Genomic DNA, 23303 nt, shown 5'->3' with positions numbered 1-23303 from the left:
CCACTCCCCCGGCTTGTGTTCCCTCTCTCACTATCTCTCTCTCTGTCAAATAAATAAATTTAAAAAATCTTTAAAAAAAAAAAAAAAGAAATAGGAGTATCAAACATACCAGAAGTACAAAAGTACAAAACTGACAGTAACTTGTAACTGGAAAAGGCTATTGTTTATATTAGGTATGTCATTTGGCATAATTCAAGCAGAAGTCATCTAGATAAATGATTTATTCATATTTCAGTTGTCCTTGATATCTCAATACTTTGATTAAATGGTGGGCTAACCAGGTATTTATCTATGATTTTTGCCCTCAATAATATGATCACTTGTATTTATAGCTTGGAATAAATTTAGGGTAAAATTTGAGGTCAGATTTTGTTTTTTAGTACAGTCTTGAAGTTTTCTGTGGCTAGTGAGTGATCTATTGGGATGGACCATGTCACTCACTAACTTTGCACTGAAAATAAAGAATATATAGTGTATCTCATTTTCCATTTTTAATCTAGAAGCATCATACATGAGAGATGGAATGAAGGAAAGGAAAAGAAATACAGCTTAAGCTTAAATACAGCTAGCAATAAAACTGAATATTTGCTTCGGTAAATATAGTCAACAGGGACCTGGTACCTGGTCTTCTATTGGTACTTCCTTAATTTACTGAATGATTATAGGAAATTTACAGAAACTTCTTTTGTGTTTCATTCTCTCTGACTCTTAATTTAGGGTAATGCTCTTTGTGACCTACCTATTTCACAGAGAGATGGTATAGATTAATTAGACCCTGCCGGCCAAGTGCCCAGTGCCTGCCCTAGGGGAAAGGAGTTCCATAAATCAGACCTGTCATTAGGAGGCCTTTGTCTCGGGTCCCCAAACAGGATTGTGCCATCACTCCCTATCCCAATGGGAGTCACCTACATTCAGGCCAAGGGCAGGTTTTCCCATGAAACACAACATTTTTTCTTTTAGTTCTATGTGACCAGGCAGATTTCTACTGTGGACCTCAGTGTCCTCACCTGTAAAAGCAGCAGTCCCTAGCCAGATAATTCCTTATTTATTTATTTATTTATATTTTTAAATTATTTAATTATTTATTTATTTTTGAGAGAGAGAGGGAGAGAGCGTGCATGCGAGTGCGTGCATGTGCAAGGGAGGAGGGACAGAGGGAGAGGGAGAGAGAGAATTTTAAGCAGGTTCCATGCCCAGCATGGAGCCAGCCTGTGGGGCTCAATCTCATGACCCTGAGATCATGACCTGAACTGAAATCAAGAGTCAGACACTTAACCGACTGAGGCACCCAGACAACCCAAGCAGATAATTCCTAAGGAACTTACCCTAGAGTAACTCTAATTTATAAATGTGTTTTCTTCTCTTGGCCCGCCTCGCTTCTTTGACCTATTAAACAATTTTTTAAGCTCATGTGCTATTAAAGAACTGTGGCAGACACTGAGATGGGCCGTTCAGATCCCCCTCTAAGGAATGCCTTGATGGCCAGATGTGGGGCAGGTAGTCAGCAGAGCCTCTAACAGTCAGAGTCAGCTTCAGCTGCAGAGAGCTGGCTCTCCCATGGTCCAGTTGGTCAAGGCATTTTTGGACTTGCATCACAGTTCACGTTCACACTCCGCCTGACCTTTCTCCCTTCCCCATTCTTTTACAAGTATTGATCCCTTTAAGTATCTTGCACCCCGCACTGTCTTAATTTCTGCCTTCACAGAACCTGATCAGTGATAAGAATTTAAACATAATAAGCAAATGAGACTAGTAGAAAGGAATTCCTCAAGCCAGAAGTGAACAGACTTCTCTATAATAGGCTTGTAGCGTATTCTGTAGTTTATTAATTTGGAAATAATATTTTCATATTAAAACAAAGCTCACTCAAAAAGGAAAAGTTCAGTCACTATTAGGTTTGTGATAGAATTTTAGTATAGAACAGTTGCATAGGATTTTTCCATTGGACATGGAGCCTTTGACAGGTGAAGTTCTTAGTTCTATTAGTGGCATTTATAGTAAATTTTTAAATTTTTATTACCATTTTTAATCCCTAAGTAAATCTACCTTAATCTTTGTGTTTAGTTGACTTTTATCAGTCTTTGGAAAGAAACATCATTACATCAAATATTACAGCTCTGTCCAGTATGCATTAGAGATACATACTTTAAAGTATTTTTTAGCTGTTCCTCAAATACATCATTGTGTTAACAGAAGCCATCCTTCCCTGTCTTCTTTCTTTTTTCCTTTATTCCTTCCTAATGGTTTGGATTTTGTTATCTTTGAGCTTGATATCCTTATGAAGGATGTATGCTGATTGTTTCTAAGAAATTAAATTTTATATTGTAATGGAGGGCTGATGTTTCCTTGTTTCTTCTTTGATTTTGAATTTGCATTTAGAGATTTGGCATAAATTTTTTTGGATTTTGAAATGAGAGTTCTACAAACTCAATTATGTGACTTTGTGAAAATTTGATTTCTCCCTATCCATGATTTAGGGATATAACTTAGTATTTTTCTGTTTCCTTTTACATGTTATTGTTGATTTTATTTTAACCCAGAAGAACAGAGACTGGTCTGTATGGCTGGCATTTAGAGAAGAGTTAAAGAGAAGTAAAGGGGCTTGGGAGAAGCAAGCATTTAAAAAACAGCATGTATTAGTAAAGAAGAGGATAAGAGACTAAATTCTGGCATGTGGGTGTTACTAAACCTTAAACTACTTTTGATTTTACCCACTTTTTGTTTATGTTGTGTAAGTGTCAGTTACACTAAGCCTTTATAAGTTTAATTAGCTCTTTAGCAGTAACAACTTTTCATACTGTCTAATTTGTTTTTTCATCTACCCATGCAGTCATTTTAACAAATTTTCATCTCTTAATGATATTGGTACATCAGACCCCCAGAGCAGTACTAACATGAATGGAATGTGTTCCAGGGATAAAATAAAACCAAGGCATAGTACACATTGTATTATTTCTTTCATGTCAAGTACAGGCACAAGCTAAACTATACTGTTAGGGGTCAGGATACTGGCTACTCTGCTATGGGAGATTGGGGCTGGGAGCCTGAAGGGTTTTGGATACTGGTCATGTTGTGTTTCTTCACCTGGGTGCTGGTGTGGGTGTGTGCATTTTGTGAAAGATCATTGCACAATATACTTACGGCAATCCCATATGCTTGTTTGTATTTTATACCTAAATAAATGTTTTTTAGAATATCAGACTGGGGAAATGCCCTTGTACTTCATGTAGATGTACTTCACATCCACCTAGACTTTAAGAATTCCAAAACCAAATACAGCATCACAGAAATGGGAAAGATCTCAATCTAGCCCACTATGTCATGAGGAGGTATAGATGCCTAGAAGGCTTTGAGTCTTGCAAGTGTCCTATGGTGCTATGATTTCACATCTTACAACCAAAGAAACTGATGTTCAGTAAGGTCCCACCTGCTGCAGAGCACCCTGATTCAACTGCCTCCTTTGCTTGAGTTCTTCCAACTGTGGGGCTCAGCCTGTCACATAAGAGTAGCTCCTTCATAGGACGGTTCTTTATTAAACAGGGGATTTGAGTTAACATAGCTTACAAAGACTTCTAATGACAATTCATACAAAAAGAGTTTCTTTCATTTAACCCTCAGGTAACCTGATCTTCAGGTGACCAGTACTATCAAGTATAAAATAGTCTGTATGTTTGAAATTTTATTCTAGGTTTTAAAATCTTTGCTGTCAAAAATAAAGAAATAAAAAAATCTTTACTTTCATGGCAGTTTATTTCACAGCTGTTTTAAAAAAAAAAAACAACAGCTTTGGATGATCTTTGAGGCTTGAGTCAAGGTGCTACCAGATACTCTTCTATGTGTATTTATGCAGATTTCCTACGTAACATTAGTATGATATCCCCTTCAGGTTTGTACTTACTTTGCCCTCAGGAAAAGCCACTTTTTTTTTCTGTATACATGGGGCTGTTTTTACTTGACTGATTACTTTACTCAAGGCCTATAGTTCAGATTTTAATTATATCATATTATGTTATATATTCATATATGGAGTATATATATAATATAAACTTGGTTTTTACCTTTTTGATAATCCAAAGAGTAATCCTATCTTTGTCAATCCAACAAGCATTGAATTTTTTAGAATCTAGGCTCAGTTCTCATCCAGTGGCCAAAGCTGACACAGGGCCTTCTTATTCAGATGCTTTTTGTCTTGTCTGATTCTTACAGAAGCCTCTCGATTGATTAACCAGATTATCCTCATGTATCTATGGCCACTGAAGAAGGAAGTAAACCAAGTTACATCAAGAGTAGTCTCCATTCTTTTTTTACTCCTGCTTTCTTATTTGTACTACCTTTTTCCTGTTTACTTACACATTCATTAAAAAAATATTTATTGTTTATTATGTGTCAGACATTGTCTTAGGTATAAGATATAAATTGATGAACAAAAATAATCAATAGATCCTGCTTCCAGACCTTACAGTTTATTGAGATAATCATTAAAAAAAAATCCTACAACTGAATAAAACAAATCACAAATGTGGCAAGTAGCAATGAAGTGGAATTTGTACTATGTATGAGAGCCAATAATATAGTATTTGAGCCTGTTAGAAATGGCTTCCTTGAAGAGAAAACTTGTTTTAGAATATGAAGAATGAATAGGTATAAATTAGACAAGGAAAGGAGGAGTGAGTATTTCAGCAGTGGGGATAGCATGCACAAAGGTTCTGAGGTGGAGAATTCATGGCACATTTAAGGGACTCAAATGGCTGGAGGTGAGAGTGCATAGGGATGGGGAGGAAAGTGAATAATGGAGAGGACTTATGGATTGGGAGAAGTGGAAGAGTCAGTGGATTGGTGGTCCTGATGGTTGAAAAAAGTTACCTAGGAGACTCTGAACACACCATTTGGAAAATGAGCAGTTGGTAGTTGGAGAGTAGGGTTTTTAACTTCCTGACTGTGGAGGAGGATGATTGAGTTTCAAGGAATGACTACAAGAGTGGTGACTGAAATGGGCCAGAAGTAATCTCCAGATTACTGGAGACAAAGTGGTCAAGGAACTGAGAAGCCCTGTGTGGACGACTTATCCATTTGTTGAAGTAGCCTAACATGTTGGGAGGCTGCAGATGAAGACTGGCTATGTGCCACATCTTTAATAAACAAAGTAGATTGAATGGTAGGGGTACAGGGAATGGATGGGGGAAGGAGACCCACTAAAGCCAAATAGAAATTTCCTAAGATTTGAATGGTTTGTATGATAGAGATAGCCTGGATTTTGAGTGATCTCTTTTCCATATTCTCCTTGTATTTTGGCCAGTAGATGGACATAAAAATCAGAGCTAAAGGAGTCTCCTCATTTGGGTTACAAATTCCAAGATGACAGGAACTATGTCTTAATCACTTCTGTAGAGGCTGTGTAGATCTTCTTGGCTTACCCAAATACAAATGGTAGATGTTGATGAATAAAGCATAATAATAAATTATGAATGAAGTAGACAGTGCAGCTATTTTAGATGGAAGATTTTGTTGTTTTTATTTTCCTACAAGCCTGTAAATTTTACAAATTTTACATGACATTTTATCTCTGTGACTATAATTACATTTGCATGTCCATTATTTACATATTAGGCTCATGTTTTTTTCTCCCAGAAGTAAACCTTTTAACCAGAGTAATTAATTTCCCTCTGATTCCATGGGAACTTTACCATTTATGCAAATATTTTGAGGAACCAATTAGTCACATCCTTTTGACAGAAATTGCATGGAGGGGCATCTGGTATGATCAGGTATGTTTTGTCTGGGAAGGATCTCCCTGCCTCCCCAAATTCCAGTTTGTAAGCTTTTATCATTCAGTTGTTTAGCCAGCCATCCAGCAGTCTGTCTTTACTAAGCAATTGCTTGAGAGATTCAGGTAGTTTACAAAAGTATATAAACTATGATTTTAAAGTCAGAAGTAGTATGTTATGAATATGCAAAAAAACTGGCAGGACATGGATCAAGATGTAAATAATGGTATATCTGGGTAGTGGTGTTTTAAATGATATTTATTTTAGCTGAAATATGCATATATTTCCTATTTTTACAATAAGAGTTTTAAAAATAATATTAAGGTGAAAGAAGGTAAATAGGGATGGGGCAAATAAGTCAGGAATAAGACTATGTGAAAAGGAAAAAAGATTGTGCAGGAGATAGATGATTTGTCAAGGTGGAATGTGCACGGGTGGACTACAGCTGCATATTTGATTATGCTGCGAGAAGCTAATGCAGGATGCTCTCTTCAAAGGCCTCTGGTCATAGTTCCATATTTCCAGGTCACTTGGCAGAATTCCTACAGTCTCATGTTTTAAGGAGCAAATGGTATGGGTTTCTCGCTAGTGCTGCTGGCATTTTATTTCCTGGGGGGAAGTAGCCATTGATTTCTTTTAATTGTGACACAAAAAAATGATGAACTCCCAGCGGTTCCCCTGCCCCCTTCCCAGCTGTTAGGGAGTCTTGTTTTGGCTCTCATAATACCTGTGGATTGACACAAATCAGATTTTTTTTTTCAGTGTCACTCTACAGACAGTAGACATTTAGCAGCTGGGCAGTGGGTCTGTTCATTATAATGGGAATAGAAGTTAATTTCATATGTCAGTCCAGGGCAGATATTTTGCTGATGGCTTTAAAGTTTTCCACAGAGAGGCAAACATATTCCTCTTCTAGAGTTTAGAAAGAACCAAAGTCAATTTGGGTGACATTTAATACGCCTCCTTATAAACTATAAGCATCAGGCCAAGCAGGGTTGCAAAAAACTTTTGCTTTAGAGCTGGCCCGGTTTGTAATGCCATGCCAGTGGCAAATATGTCTTCTAAATGATGAGATAGAGAATTCTAGGTAAAAGATAAATATTCATTACCAACGCATGATGAAGGATGACATCTAGAATGATGAATTAAGAATGACACTCTCTGAAGTCCAGGGAATTCTGTCCTGCATTACAGACGCATTATAACTTCAAGATCAGATGGAATAAGATGATACACTCTATAAACTGTAAGTTATCTAGAAAGTTTTTAGGTGATTGGAAAGTACACAGACGTATTTCATAGGCATTCTAATGTAATCTGTTCTTTTAGCTCTGCTTCCAAAGGGAATTGAACATGGGAACTCTGAAAGCAGAAGAATGCAATGTGAAAGAAATAACAATATTCAGCAAATCCAAATTCTAGATGGTTTTAGATTTGTTAAAGAAAATATTTGTAACCTCCAACTATTATATGAAAGCACTATAATCAGATCATTTGCACCCCGCTGAAACCCCCTCTCCTCAGCTCCCCCAAATCCACTGTACCTATTCACTCCTGCCCTGGAAGAAGTCTTGGTCAAATCTCAGAGCTTTGCACTTCCTTTGAGTCACCACAACAGTCTCATTTCAGAAATTAAAAAGTCCTGACCAGTGTAATATCATTTGAAACTTCTCTCCTCTGCCAAGTCAGGCCTGTTTCACACTTGAGAGACTCCAGGGACCAGAGGAAGGTGTAGTACCCAACACTTTGTCACCTCACTTCCTCTCCCATTCCCTGGTTGCTGTTTGTGCCCCTTCAGGACAAAGCTATAAGGAGCTGTGCGTGTTTGATTTCACTGGTACTGTTCTAATCTGGACTGCTACTGTCTGAGAGATGCATGATTACTAATCTCATGGGACATTTTTGTGGGTTTTTGGGCAGTTCCTCTTAGACACCACTGGTGACCATTTTGCTAACAATGGCCATGTTTCCCCTGTCTGGATGGCCATGTTTTTAGCTGCCTTTCCAGCTCCTGGGCTTCTGCCATTCTACTTCTCTTTTGGGTCACATTGGCTCTCCATGTAGTTCTCGTGGGGATTGTCCATTGTAAGATAATCTATTCCTCCTCGGGGCCACATCTGGCTCATGGGAATGTGCATCTTTGCCTTGCCAGTGGTGGAAGTATAGCCGGTTCACAACAGAGCCTACTTTGCTCTGCAGTTCCAGGGCAGCTAGCCAGACAAAATTTCATGCCTTTAGAGTCCAATTTAAGTAGGAAGCCATTCTTGTTTTTCTCAAACTGTAGGAGATGAAGCCGTTCAAATATTTCTCTCAGACACACCTTTTCCTCCCTCAATTTAGTGCTCTTGAGTAAGCTCCTTTCCAGTGTGGGGTAGAAGGGGATGCAGAGTGTTCTGAGGACTCTGTGCAGAGCAGTTCTCCCTCATGTTCTCGTTATCTGCTCTTGTACAGCTGGAAGTGAGCAGTGGGCTCATAATGGTGAATGGCTTCAACTGACCACTTGACAAATCCTGAATATATGGTTTTAGCATCTTGTATCTGACAACTAGGTACTTTCTAGCCTGCAGAATTTCAATTAAAACTGAAACTATTTTATTTTAATATCTTGTTTCGGTAGTATTTTTTTTTTATTTAGGTAGCTACATTAAACTTCCTATTTGTGTGTGTGTGTGTGTGTGTGTGTGTGTGTGAATGTGTATAGGAAATAAAAGCACCCGCAAAATGTGGGTAAAGTAGAAATACATGATTAAATATGTAGAGACAAGACGAGGTGTCTTGAATTTTTCTACTCGGGGAGTATAGTTCAATGAAGGATAGTTTCACTTTCCATCTCCAATTTGAAGGGTATTATTATTATTATTATTATACATGTGATTTCTAGTTTAATTATTAGTTCATGAGTAGTTAGACTATAATAAGTTACTTTATCTTCCAAAATATCGATCCATGTTCTTGTGTCTGCTTAATGAAAATGCTTAATAAATATGTTCATAATGAATATGTTTTTCTGTGTTTTTCTGAATAAGTACCATGTCTGATCTAGGAATTTTTTCCCCTAAATATAAGCATAAATCATCTCATAATGTAACATTCTCAGGGGAGAGAGCAATAAGTATAGTTCTTCACTTTTATAAGATTTGCTTTTTGCCCTTAATTCCTTGCAGATTTTATATTGGAAGTCATTCTTTTTCTCCCTGATTTTCAGGTTGGTGATCTTTTTGCTATGGTTGGTCACTCATGACTAATGTAATATAAGTTATGTATAGCTTTTTAATGAGTAACTTACCAATATAAATGAGTATCTATTTACTTAAAATTAATACAAGTTTTGTGAAGAACTTATATTGTGTGTGATTTTTTATGTTCAGAATTTGAACAATAAGTTACCTTCTTCTACTTTTATTGTAACTATAATTGGGAGTGTGGATCCAGGCACTGCAGCTTATGTAGTTTAAGAGATTCTCCCTAAAGAAAGAAAACAAAATCACAAATACAAAATGAAACTCAAACGTAAATATATATTTAGAATGAAAATAGTCACAAGAAATGAATTTTGAGAAGCTGACATATATTGCAAAGCAAAACAAAATTTAGAAAATTAGCAAAAAGTTGCTCTTTCTCCTCTACACACCCACACTTGTGGGGTGATTTGTAGTACAAGTTCACATACTGGGGTGCCCTATCATCCCACAACAGCCTGGGTGGGGGAGTATTCTGGGAAGCATTCTTACTTTGGGATGACTAGTAATAACACAACTATACCCAGTCGTGGCTGTGAACCAGGTAAATATGTTTCATTATATCCAAACTAAATTGAATCCTTGACTTAGCTTCCCCTTTGCTAGATCTCAAACATGTTTGTGGCCACTCCAGTATCGTTCAATACAAGGGGGAGATATGATTGAGGGGAAGAGGCGATGGAAGGAAATAATGATCATAATTAATTGTGTTGAAACATCTTGTTTTGCAAGTTTTATGCGAACATGTAGCTAAGATCCTCTTAGGGTCCTGAAGTTTAAGATTTGTTAGCTTCACAGTTACCTCTGAGGGAAACTTATGAACAGAAAAGTGAATAACTGAATGTTTCAGATGCTTAAAGGAATCATAAAAGTCCATGTGTCTCTCCTTTCTTTGTTTCATTCTTTTAAATTGTTATCCAGGGGCGCCTGGGTGGCTTAGTCAGTTGAGTGTCTGACTCTTGATTTTGGCTCAGGTCATGATCTCAGGGTTGTGGGATCAAGCTCCATGTAGGGCTCTCAGCACAGAGTCTGCTTGTCCCTCTCCCTCTGCTACCCCCCCCCATCCTGCTCGTGCTTGCTCACTATCTCTCTTCCTCTCTCTCAAATAAATAAACAAGTAAATAAAATCTAAATTGTTATCCAAAGTTATTTTTTTATCTTTGTTTTTAATGTATTAATATTAAACTACATAAGAAAATGTCCTGTGGAAAACTATATATTTTCTCCTTTTCATGTTTTGAATAAATTTGTGTATTTGATTAGTAGAAAAACATATTTAAGAATAGCAAAATATGTTTACCACAGTAAGAAAAATTTATTTTTGTGAAATCACTAAAGTAAATGCTCTCTTATGTTACTGTGCAACTGCCTGTAAAAGTCATCTGGGCCACTGGAAAAAATGGTAAAGCATGGATTGTATTTATCTTCCTTATGCCTTGTTTCCATTCTGGGTCCTTGGAGTCTCTAGGTAGTAAGTTTAAAAGATTTTAATACAGAATGTCTCGGGGGCGCCTGGGTGGCTCAGTCGTTAAGCGTCTGCCTTCGGCTCAGGTCATGATCCCAGGGTCCTGGGATCGAGCCCCACATCGGGCTCCCTGCTCCGCGGGAAGCCTGCTTCTCCCTCTCCCACTCCCCCTGCTTGTGTGCCCTCTCTCGCTGTGTATCTCTCTGTCAAATAAATAAATAAAATCTTTAAAAAAAAAAAAAAATACAGAATGTCTCAAGTGACTTAGCTGTGTTATGCCTAAACATGAGAATGGAATTGTGCAGCTAAATTCTTCCAAAAGCACAAGTAAAATTACACTTAGGGGAGAGTACTATGTAGACCAAATTCTAGAGACTGAGGGCAGAATGAGATATAAAATTAATCTCATTACCCTTCTATAGGAATATGATCAGAATAATTTTTCAAAATGCCATGTGACTTGTTGACATACAATTAAAATAAAGATGAATAATCCTTTTACTGTACTGTTGGATCCTATTGGCTAGTATTTTGGTGACAGTTTTTGCATCCGTGTTCATCATGACCAAGTGGGATTTATTCCTGGGCTGCAGGGTTGGTTCAACATCCGCAGATCAATCAACGTGATACAATACATTAACAAAAGAAAGAAAAGAATCATATGATCCTCTCAATAGATGCAGAAAAAGCATTTGACAAAGTACAGCATCCTTTCTTGGTCAAAACTCTTCAGTGTATAGGGATAGAGGGTACATACCTCAATATCATAGTTTAAAATAAAAGGATAAAATGAAAGATAGTATTTAATTATGAATTTAAAAAACCTTTGTTAAATGAATATGATAGCTTTACATCCATATACATCATACTCAGGCTTCTCAAATAGCTCTTTCTAACTTACAGTGTGGTTTTAAATGTGACCTACTTAAATGGACAGAATCTATATTCCTACCAAAGGAGTGCATCATTTAGCTTGAAGTAATTTCTCTAACAAGAAAAATGTATTCAGAATGTAATTCAAAAAATCTTTAGGAATAAGACCTCTGAGTAGCCACATTGTAGTGCTTCAGAATTCATGCACTAAAGATTGTACCTTTAGTTCAGAAAAGATCTCTTCAGGTTCTCACTGACAGGTTATTTGTAATTATTTTATATTTTCATATCCTTGTTTTCCCCCATTCTTAATTCATAGCAGTTATGAAACAAGGAAAGGGCAGTTGTCATTAATTCATTTATTTTTCGACAACAATTTATTTAATGCCTGTTATGTGTACCTGAAATTGTTTTATGTACTGAAGATACAGCAGTAAGAGCTGACAGTAAAAACGTGAAGAAGTAGAAAAGGTGTAATAAACAGATGCAACAATACAAAACTTACAGTACTTTAGGTCCATTTTGTTTAATCTCCCCTCTTCTGAAAATGGATAGCCAGGCAGGTGTGGTTCTAGATGGGGAGCAGGGCTGTTTCTTACTTGAGAGTGTAGTTTCTTAGAAACCAAACAAATGTGACAAAGTTAAGAATCGAGTTGGGTTGGTTATAGTGGAGAAGCCAGAAAAGCGGGATTAACCTGCCCTCAAATATTGATAGATCTAAGGCATTGATCTCAAACTGGCGCACTGGGCCAAGGAACAACCAAGGAGGTAGGAGCAGGGAAGGTAGCAGCGTAAGCTCGCAAGCCAAAAGGTTAGCAGAACAAACATTAATGATGGAGTTGGATTTTAAACATTCTATTTTCATGGACATGAGGGGTGACTCCTGCATAACTGCTATATAAGATAATTTTATGGGTTGGAATCTGTCTGTGAGGAGGGGAACCTGGAAGAATCCAACCCTCTTAGGTGTGGCAAATCCATGTCTTCCTTAGGTTGTATGTTTATACTCATGGGTGTGTTTGGAGGGAAAGGTGGTAAGTGACCAATTATGATAGCCACCCTCCCAGCCCTGCCCAAACCATCCCTTGGCATTTCCTGTGCTGACAAGGTGATTCCACATTGAGGGGCATAGGGCAGACTGAACACAGGGCAGTACCCTGGGGGCTTTCACACCTCAGTAGCCTCTGAGGGCTTCACTGAATTATAGCAGAGTAGCAATGACAATAATAATGACCCTAGGGTATCAGAAAAGGTTAAATTATTTTATATGTCATTTATTTAAGAAAGCAATGATTATTAGATTTACGCCCAAGAGGTTAATGTTTTAAGTTGTTTGTCATTTGGGGTAGGGGAGGTAGTTACTTTTGAAATTTACTTGATGAAAGTTCATTGGCTAATGTTGGCTGGATAAGTAAGTTGTTGCTTTATGTAGCTTTAGTGATACTCCTGTTGCTTTGTGAAAGTGATTCAGGGCTAGCCCTTTAATTTCCATTTGTGATCAGAGTCACTCTCCATAAAGATGAAAATTTGATTTGGAACAGGAGTGAAGGATTTAGTTCATTAGGCTTGAAATCACATTTATCACCTCATTTGAAATAAATACCTTATTAAATTTAAAAAGTATCTAAAAGTATCTTAAAGCTGGGAAGAAGTGACTACATTATCTCAAAATTCTCAGAAACTTTTAAAATGCTGAGGTCTTTGTACTGGGTAATACTATTCCCTGCTGATACCATGTCAAAACTGAATGATGATATATTTTCCTTACGGCATTGTTTATAGGGTAGATCTTCAACCATCCATTGCTAACAGCATGTTTCTTTTCAGACCTGACAATATTACAGCCTGAAGGGTTATATTTTTATTCAAATAACAGTGTGGACTTGAGCTTCAAAGGAAGAAAAAAGTCAAACTATTATAGTTTGAATACTTTAATAAACATTAAATGATAAATGAATATGATTCTACAGTAGCTGCAGGGTGTGTGGATAATAAAAGAAAATCTTTAGATGGTGATAAACAGTATTGGATGTCTTGCCTTTTATAATCTGCCCTTGCCTCTTACCATTATAGTTGTGAGAGCTGGGGAAGGATGAGGTAGGGATGCATGATTTTTGTTGCCAACTGAATTAAAAGTAAAGGAAATTTTAAATGTAAAACTTAATCATCTCTTTAGAAGGATAAATACAGAAATGTGTTTTGTGTTTACTTGTATATTTCTTTCTTTTTTTTTTTTTAAGATTTTATTTATTTATTTGACAGAAAGAGCACAAGCGGGGGGAGCGGCAGGCAGAGGGAGAGGGAGAAGCTGACTCCCCGCTGAGCAGAGAGCCGACATGGGACTCGATCCTAGGACCCTGGGATCATGACTCGAGCTGAAGGCAGACGCTTAACTGACTGAGCCACCCAGGCACCCCGTACTTGTATATTTCTAAATGAGAATATTCTAGAAGTAGCTTAAGAATGAGAACCTGTTAAAGAGATAGGGAGTTTGAAGAATTTACATTTTACATTTATTTGAGGCATTTGTAGTTCTAGACAATGGTAAGGCCAGAGAATATCTGTCTTTATCTTTGGTAATCCAGATATAATGGATACACACACTGTTAGATCCAATCCAATGCTGTGCTGATTCTTAAAACGCTATTTCTATTTGAGTTATTAATAGCACTATATACCCACATTGAGTATAGAGATTACTTAATAACACTATACATGTTTAAAATATTTTTCAAAATTCCTAAAAAGAAGTATTATATGACACAGTTTTTTTTAATAGAATATACCAGTGGTTCTCAGAGGTGTGGCCTGTAGACCCAGGAGTCCCATGAAACCCTCTTAGAGAATCTACAAGTTCAAAACTATTTTCATAGTAAATCTAAGACATTATATGCTTTGTGTGTGTGTATGTATGTTGACGTTTATACCTATGATGCAAAAGAAATAGTGGATATAATTGCTGGGACCTTTGCATGAATCAAGGCGGTGGCATCAAACTATACTCTGCATCTGTATTTTTTAGTACTTCTAGACTAAAAACACCTTACTTCACTGAGGATTTCACATGATGAGCCAGTTAAGATTATTACTGTTATTAAATCTTGACCTTTGATTGTGTATCTTTGCAACATTCTACATGATTAAATGAGAATGCGTAAAGCACTTTTACTCCACACTGAGGTACAATGGTTGTCTCAAGGAAAAGTGCCTTGCAGTTGTTTAAGTTAGAAGCTGAACTAGATACTCTTCCATGGGATACCATTTTTACTTGAAATTACAACTGAAAAACTAGTTATGATTAGTCAGACTTAGGTTATTGAGAGACATTTTCTCAAAATGAACAAAGTGAGCCTGTCACTTAAAGGAAAACAACTGACAGCATTTATTGCCAATAACACAGTTCAGGCTTTCAAACAAAAATTAGAATTTTGGAAAATTTGTATTTGCCCATGAGAACATGGGCAATTCCCCAATTTAAAGATTGTTCTGGTGATATTAGTGGTTATATTGTTTTTATGATAGTATGTAATGAAATGTGTCCATGTTTGGAAGAACTACATGACATACTAAACCAATATTTTCCAAATGGTGCATCATGTTATAAAATTATGCCTGGGTGTAAAAGAAGTACAAGAAAGAGCAATGACTGTTAATGTAGCAGAGTAAAATTTTATTATATTAGAAAATTTATTATATTCATGTTGAAAATTAATTTGATTAAAACATATAAGTTCATGACTTTATTGATATGGTTCATAAAGTACATTGATAAGGTTTCAGATTTCACTGGCAACTAACCTTTAAAAAACTATCACTTGTTGAGTTTTGGGATGATATTAAAGAACAATATCCACAATTATCTGAAAAACTGGGACAGTACTCTTGCTTTTCCAACTGCATATCCTTGTGAGGTCCGATTCTATTGATATGCTTCAACCAAAACAACATATTACAGTAGATTGAATATAGAAGCAAACGTGAGAATACAGCTTTTATTCAGCCAGACATCAAAGAGATTTGGCAAAGATGTAAAACCGTGCTACTCTTTTTTATTTTTTTTTCATTTCAAAATCATTTTTTGAGTATAGTTGATACAATGTTATAGTAATTTCAGGGGTACAACATAATGATTGGGTAAACATTATGCTCTGTTTACTGTAAGTGTAGCTACTATTTGTCCTTATACATTCCTATTAAAATGTCACTGAATTTTTTTAAATTTTATTTATTTATTTGAGAGAGAGCATGAGCAGGGGAAGAGACAGATGGAGAGGGAGAGGCAGACTCCCTGCTGAGCAGGGAGCCCAATGCAGGGTTCTATCCCAGGACCCTGGGATCATGACCTGAGCTGAAGGCAGTCGCTTAACCAACTGAGCCACCCAGGTGCCCTTGAATTTTTTTTTTTAAATAACAGTATTTTTCATGAAAATGTTACTGTGCTGGAGTTAGAAAATCAACATTTTGCTACTATCATAGTAAAGACTGGTTCAGGCAGGAATCATCGCTGAATGCACAATCTACAGGAGAATTTTGATGAAGACCAAGATGTTTTCCTGGCCATAAGAAGTCTCACCATATATTTATTAGTTACAAAGGAAAAATTAAAAAAGAATAATACTCAGCAGAGAAATTCAAAGCGCCTTGACCTGGCGATCAAAGTCACCATTTTTGAGAAGCCATTGGACAGTGTATACTTCCATATGTGACCCCTGGAGAAGGATAGTGTTCTAGTTGAGAATGCATCGCCTAAATCAAATCATGAGCAAACATTTGACAATACCAAGATGAGATTCATTATTTTTAAAAGATAGACATGGTATTCTTCAAAATTGTCAGGTCATAGAAGACAAAAACTGTGGAAATATTCCAGATTAAAGGAAACTAAAGAGAGATGACAACTAAATACCATATCTGACCCTAGGCTGGATCCTGCATTAGAGGGCAAAAGTCCTATAAAGGGCATCGTTGGGTTAAACAGACAAAATTAGCATATGGATGGTAAAGTATTGTATTAATGTGGCATTTGCTGAAGTTGATAACTATACAGTGATTGTAAGAGAGTATCACAATTTTAAGGTAATATACACTGAAATTTTAGGGGTTAAAAAAGGGCCTTCATGTTTGTAACTTACCTTCAGATAGTTCAGAAAAAAAATTAGATTAGGTATAAATATAAACACATATTTGTGTATATATTTGTGTGTTAAATATGTGTATACATATACACATACACAGACATGTATACATACATAGAATATAAATGATTTTTTAAATGGGTAAAATGTTAATAATAGATGTATCTGAGAAATCTGCTGTTATATAAGTGTTTTTAGTACTGTTCTTCAAATTTTCTGTAAGTTTCAGTTATTTAATTTTTAATTTTATTAAATAAAAAGTTTAGAAATTAAATGCAGTAACTTATGTTAATGTAATGGGTTCATTATTGTTTTTCAGTTAGCAATAATCGCGCCTCGGATAAACCTCATTGGCTATGATACTGCCACTGCACAAAGCTCATCATTATTGTTTTTAAATGAATTAATATATATTTAACATTTTTCTTAGTTTTGTTTCTCATAGAGTAAGCATGAATATATCTAATCCATGTGAATAAAGCTCTTTGGGGTCCTCGATAATTTTTAAGAGTGTTAAGAGGTTCTGAGACCACAGAGTTGGAGGACCATTAGTATAGACTATGTGTGGGTAGTTAGGTAAGTGTTCCCCTCCTCCTTTTAAGGCTATTTTATGATTCTAGTTAATGAGAGCTGATTTGGTAGATGCCACTAATAATTTAACCTCTTTATGCCTTAGTTTTTATATTTTTAAAATAGGGATATAATATTGCCTAGTCTCAGAGGGCTATTGTAAGGTTTAAGTCAGATGTCTATATAAGGTTCTCAACTAATGACCACTCTGCCATGCTGTCCTTAGTGGCAATGTGTGTTTCTGCTCTGTTATTGCTTCTTTTTGCCATTTGTGCTTTGGCCAGTGATTTTGGTTCTAAATATATGCATATGAGCCACCACAAAGAAATGAAAGAAGAGTATCAGATAGTTCTTAAAATGCAAGTTTACAGTGGTCATGCCCCTTCAAAGAAATGATTAGGGAAACATAGAAGGATGAAGATGAGCAAGGACTTTGGGATTTTTGGAAGTCTCTGATATAAGAAAGAGCATCATAAACTTGGGAAGTTGGACCAATATTTGTATGAAGAGTGGCTGATAGAAAATATGACTGGACAGAAAATATTTCTCCATTAGGGACAAACTGTAACCCTACTTAGCACCATTTCCATGGCATTTCAAATTCCAGATAGGCATCATCTGATTAAATGTGTATGTGTATATTGGGTTAATTAATTTGTTGTAAGAATATATACTTAAGGTAAAGAAAGAATACTATTGTTTTGTGACATTTTCACTGTTGTCTTGGCCCTGTCTAAATTCAGCTCTATTCTGTATCTCACTCTATCAAACATCAAGCCAATGAAAAAGAAAGAAAATTAGATTGTTAAACTATATTATGTTCACCTAATTGCAAATTATCACTTTTTTTTTTGAAAACAAGTGTGGCTTTATTCTTTTCAACTTTCTCTCTTTTACAGATAACTGTAACTGTTAATACAAGAAATTATCACTTTTTAAAAAGAGATCAAAAGATACATAAATGTAAAGGCTTTGTCATTTCAATATGCTATTTATTGTCTTTTAATCTTTTTTGCTAAGACTTGTGATTTATTTTTTTAAACAGATCATCAGAAACTGGAAAGAGAAGCTAGAATCTGCCGTCTTTTGAAGCACCCCAATATTGGTAAGGAAATCTTTTCAGTGTATTTTAAATGTTAATTAAAGTTTATGTTATGTATTTTTTAACCACAACAAAAATGTTACTTTAGTAATCTAGACTATTTGCAACTTCTAAGAAGTAAGTTCCTAATTTTTGGTTTTGGTTACATTTGATTCTTCTAAGTTTTTGAAACATTTTTCAAAAGGTAGCAGTTAATATACTAATACTTTATAAAATATTATTAATTGAATAGTGCTTTTATGTGTCTTCAAGGATTATTCAGCTGCTGCTGAAGTTTGGAGAGACAGAATTTATGTCGTTATTTTAGTCAGCTAAATTACTTTTTACCTATCCTGTAAGGAGTTTTTCCTATAATTATTGATTTTCTTCCAGAAACTAGTAAAATTATTTTACAATATTATCCATGAATTATGAAATAGCATGATAATGTTCAAAATAAAAAACTGATGAATATAAGAAAAGTAGAAGAAACAAAGGAAAGAAAAAGAAAAACAACAAAAAGAACAAGAACATGATTCTGTGACAGTAGTTTTGATTATTTTAGATAAATGTCACTGCCCCAGCTCTGTGAGTTTTATTGTCAGCCAGATTATTTGTGATGTAGAAGTTGTGAGAGAGGGAGTGATAATGCAGTAGAATTGCAAAATCATTCACTGAGAAGGTTTATGTTCTTCTATTTTTGTGAATGGGACCATTCAATTTCTATTCCTGACTTGAAGTTTCTAGTGTCCTGCGTACTTCTTAGGTTCTTAGGTTCTTAAATGAGTGAATGGATACTACCAAGTAAATCTGAAGCATTAACAAACCAGTAGCTGTCTAATATGAACCTTCTGGTTGGAGAGAGAACAACTCTAAAATGTAAATACATCTTTATAAGTGTTTTACCTGTGACAGTCTTTGGCATTTCTTGGTTGGCTATCTTATTTTGCTAGGGCTGGCATAACAAAGTACAAGAAATTTATTTTCTCATAATTATTTCTCATAATTCTGTAAGCAAGAAGTCTGAGATCAAGATGTTAGGGTTTGTTTCTTCTGAGACCTCTCTCCTTGGGGTGTAGATAGATGTCTTCTCCCTGTGTCTTCACATGGTCTTGTCTCTGTTGTAATTTTTTCTTCTTGTAAGAGCACCATCATATTGTATTAGGGTCCACCCTGATGACCTCATTTAACTTAAATGCCCTTTCAAAGACTTTATCTTCAAATACAGTCACTTTCGGAGGTCCCCAGGTTGAGACACAGTTTTGGAGAGACACAGTTCAGCCCATAATATTGGCTAATGAGAAATTACACAGTATGACCCACTGTGGTTCAAAGAGCACTATTGTTGCTCAGGTTTAAGATAAAGTGAAACTTTGGTTTGGTTTGCTTTGTTACTTTTGTGAAGAAGAGTTGTTACTTGTTTTGTTTTTAATCAAGATCTTTCTGTGAAACTCAGTTTTTGTAGATAATGAAACTGGTTGTCCTCATTTCCTCTAGGAGACCAAAGTCAGACATTCTAAAGACACTCAAACTAAAACAAGAACAAATTTCATTTTGAAACCATGCTGAATAACCTTACTAACAAAGGGGAAGTTGTACACTGGGGAAAGTTCTAAAGTTTTTTTTTTACATGGACAGCACCGTTAACACACTCTGACACCGCAGACAGGTTTTTTCAGTGGTGCATAGCGGCCAATGCCATGGCTCCTTGGTCGCCTCACTTGAGGTTTTCTTCCATCTTTCAAGATTTCAGGAGTACAAAAGCAACTATGGAAATTTCAGGTTCTTGAATTCTGAGATCCATTTCTAATCACAAGAGAGATTTTTTAGTGATCCTGTACTACAAGATGGGAATCATAAATAGTTTAAACTTCTAAGACACACTCTCAAAAATCGTAACAGTGGCAAATTACTCATATTATTCATTCACTCAACAAACTGATTTTCTGGGAATACAGTAGGAATACAACAGACCATTATACCTGCCCTCACATAAGTTGCATTTTTGGGGTAGACAGACAGTAAACAAAGTATAGGATGTTATATTGTGATAAGTACTGAGGGGGAAAAAAAAGCAGGGAATGGAAATTGGTTATGTTGGGGGATTATGATTTCAGATAGTTTGGTCAGGATGACTTAATTGAGAATGAAATTGGAATAAAGACCTAAAAAACAGGAGGAAGCAAGTCATTTGGCTCTCTGGGGAAAAAAGCATCAACAGAAGGAACAAACAGCCTTTGTAAAAACCCTGAGGAAGAATTTGCCCAGTCGATTCCACCAAAACTTTTTTTCTAATTGGAGAAATGTGGATGAATTATTTTTCCTTCTATCTTATCTTAATTGATTATCTTAATTAATCTTCATGTTATGCAGTTTGACAGTGTTGTATTTACTCACGCAAAGAGAAATGATTAAACACCAACAGTAATTGTCAAAAAATAATAAGCAGCAGTAAACAAAGGACTGCTTTAAAGGTAGATGCCATGATGGGTATCTGAGATTGTGCTGGAGAGTAAGGAGAACAGTGCGGTAAGCGCAGTGCTGCTGTTCCCATTGGTTAACAGTTTCATGTAGATCACTCGCACTTACTTGCTCACTGCTGGTTCAGTTTACTCAGGTAAAACAGCATTTGGTCTTGATTCTCCTGAAATAGGTAATAAAGTGATATCTAGTATGAGACTCTTACCTCTTCTTCCCTTTCCTCCATTCTATTATTTGCTCGGTTATCTTAAAATCTACCAGGTTTTAGAACTTGAAGGAACGAAATGCTACTTTTGACAATTTTTTCCTCCAGTGAAATTTTGCTTGTTACTTTTTTTTTTTTTTTTTTTATGTGCCTTTCTCTTGGCACAGAGTCAGTAATCTGGGAACTTGCAAGTAAAAGGTTTCTCTTGAAGAAACACATAAAGCAACTAAAATTGGTAATTCATAAACCACTCTTTTTTTTTCTTTAGTGTTTCTTTAATGTTTTTCTAATTTTCAAAGTAAAGCACAGTGGAAAGTTTGGAAAACACAGTGATGTCTGAAGAAGAAACCAAAGGAAACGACTTTTAATATCTGTTGTATTCATTTCTACCTTTTGTTGATAAATCTTATGTATATGATAACTTCCAGTATTCTCTTCTACACATTTTCATACCCATTTAGGTAAACCATGAAAACATAATTTTTAAAATTATCTTACTTAACAAAATTTATTTAGTGTTGTGGTCATTGCCAGCTGTGTTCTAGGCTCAACACACTGGTGATGAAGTGGTAATCAAGAGAAACAATATCTCTGCTTTACTAAAGGTCACACCCTAGTGTAAGGAGATAGGCCACAAAACAAAGGGCCATCATTAAAATGTCATAGAGATTAGTTCTATGCAGAGAATTAAAATAGCGGAAATTGACACCAGGGGATTGGGTGGCTACTAGCAAAGAGGAACAGAATCAGACACTCGTTTAAGTCATTAGGCAGATTTTATTCAATATTATTGCATTAGGGGAAAGAGCTGAGCTCAGTTCAAATGCAGCAAAGACAACTAGGGATTTATAGCCAAGGAGCAGAATGAGAATTGAAAATTGCTGAGAGGAGATAGCAAACGTAGGGGGATTCTTACTGAACTTACTAAACTACTGACGAGATTCTTATTAAAGGAAGGCCAAAGGCTTAGACATCCAGGGCTAGGGATGAAGAACTTGATCAGATGTCAAGGGTGATCACATATCAAAGATGGAGGGGTGACTTTGTAGGATTCTTCGCTAAGACTAGCTTAGGCAGGTTGAGTATAGGGCCCAAGACAAGGCCTAGTCAAAAAGAGGGCTCAAAGAGCCTGCCTAATTTTGGTCAAGGGGACAGTCTTTGTCACTACATTGAGTGGCTTGTCACGCAAGATATGTCTGCAGGGGTCACATTTAAATTGATATCTAAAAGATAAGAATCCATCATGAAAAAGCTCAAGGAGAAAGGGTTTCAGGCAGAGTAAACTTCCCCTGTTAGAGGAAGAGGCAGAGGATCAGCATGTAGCCTACCATGAGTGAAAGAGAGAGAGTGACCTGAGATGGGTCCGAAGGATAGGTAGATGCCTGACCACAGGGCCTTGGAAATCAGGTGAGAGCATTTAGGTTTTATTCTAAGTGTAGTGGGAAGCCCATAGAAGGATGATAAGCAAGAGCGTGTCATCATCTGATTTGTTCTGCCTGCTGTGTGTAAAATGATTGTAGTCACATGAACACAATCAGAGATAATAGTGCTCCATTAGTTCATTAGAATCCAGTGTTTATCACCCTTGGCTCCTTCTTTTCGGCGAGAATTTAAATGGATCCAGGCTGACCTCTTTTCTGTGTGTTCCACATAGTCCATGAAAAGTACAATGCATTTTTTGGCTCAACAAATTTGGGAGTGCAGGCAGTTTCCTAAGCAGCATCATCTTTGCCCCTGTCTTCAGAGCAGCTAGCCAGACTATTTTGTTTGAGCCCCAAACTAGAAAGATTATAGCTAACCTTATCTTAAGGTGTTGAAGCAGTTTGGAAAGGACATCTTACCTCAAGCTTCTGTTAATTACCTTATTTTTCATTATTATGTTCATCCTTTATTTTAATAAAATGGGCTTATTTTCTCTTGAGTTATAAGCAGATCTGTGGTAAATCAAATAGTCTGAGCTATATGTTAGCATATCTACTAAGTGAAGGAAAATAACTTTAAGGTAGTGAAATAAAATACTTGAGGTAATAGCCAAATTGTTCTCAAAATTATTTTATATTTCCATTGTTTTTGTACTTGATCTTTGATGAGCATTATTATTGAGGAATTTTTTGAAACTCATGTCAAAGTCCAAATAAAACAAGAGAAACTAGGGAGATCAGGCAAAACACTCATTTAATGCAACTGTATAAATCTGAAAAGAAGTGGGCCATGAAAGGAAAAGAGAAAATATCAGGAACTTTGATCTGATTCATCTGAGGTCCCAAGTGAGAAAGATACCTGCTTATTCTTTATTTGTATGGAGATCAATATTTGAGACAACTTTTCAGTTGGCGGGATGATAAATTTTGTGCCTGGGCTATCCCATTCTCTAAAGACCTGAATTTACACTTTGTGTAGACTTTAGAAAGAGCAAGATGGTTTTTTGAAAGTGTAAGAGAACATTTATATTTGTAGAAGATCAATATCTCCTTTGCAAAGTAAGCCTT

At 36.1% G+C, this 23303-nt stretch overlaps 1 protein-coding gene and 1 pseudogene across 20 annotated transcripts in view; one reads left to right on the top strand and one right to left on the bottom strand.

Annotated features, from left to right (window-relative positions):
• CAMK2D (calcium/calmodulin dependent protein kinase II delta) overlaps positions 1-23303 on the top strand; it is a 320446-nt gene that overhangs the window by 77451 nt on the left and 219692 nt on the right. For all 20 annotated transcript variants that reach the window (XM_078069156.1, XM_078069154.1, XM_078069165.1 and 17 more), the window contains exon 3: positions 18093-18152. In XM_078069156.1, coding sequence (XP_077925282.1) covers positions 18093-18152 — 60 coding nt within the window. The remainder of the gene's footprint in view (positions 1-18092; positions 18153-23303) is intronic.
• LOC118527734 (U4 spliceosomal RNA) lies at positions 16725-16857 on the bottom strand (annotated as a pseudogene).

This window comes from Halichoerus grypus, chromosome 3 (assembly GCF_964656455.1).
Source record: "Halichoerus grypus chromosome 3, mHalGry1.hap1.1, whole genome shotgun sequence".
NCBI classification, from domain to species: Eukaryota; Metazoa; Chordata; class Mammalia; order Carnivora; family Phocidae; genus Halichoerus; species Halichoerus grypus.
The sequence above is the reverse complement of the archived record's forward strand: the minus strand, read 5'-3'. Positions and strand labels throughout refer to the sequence as shown.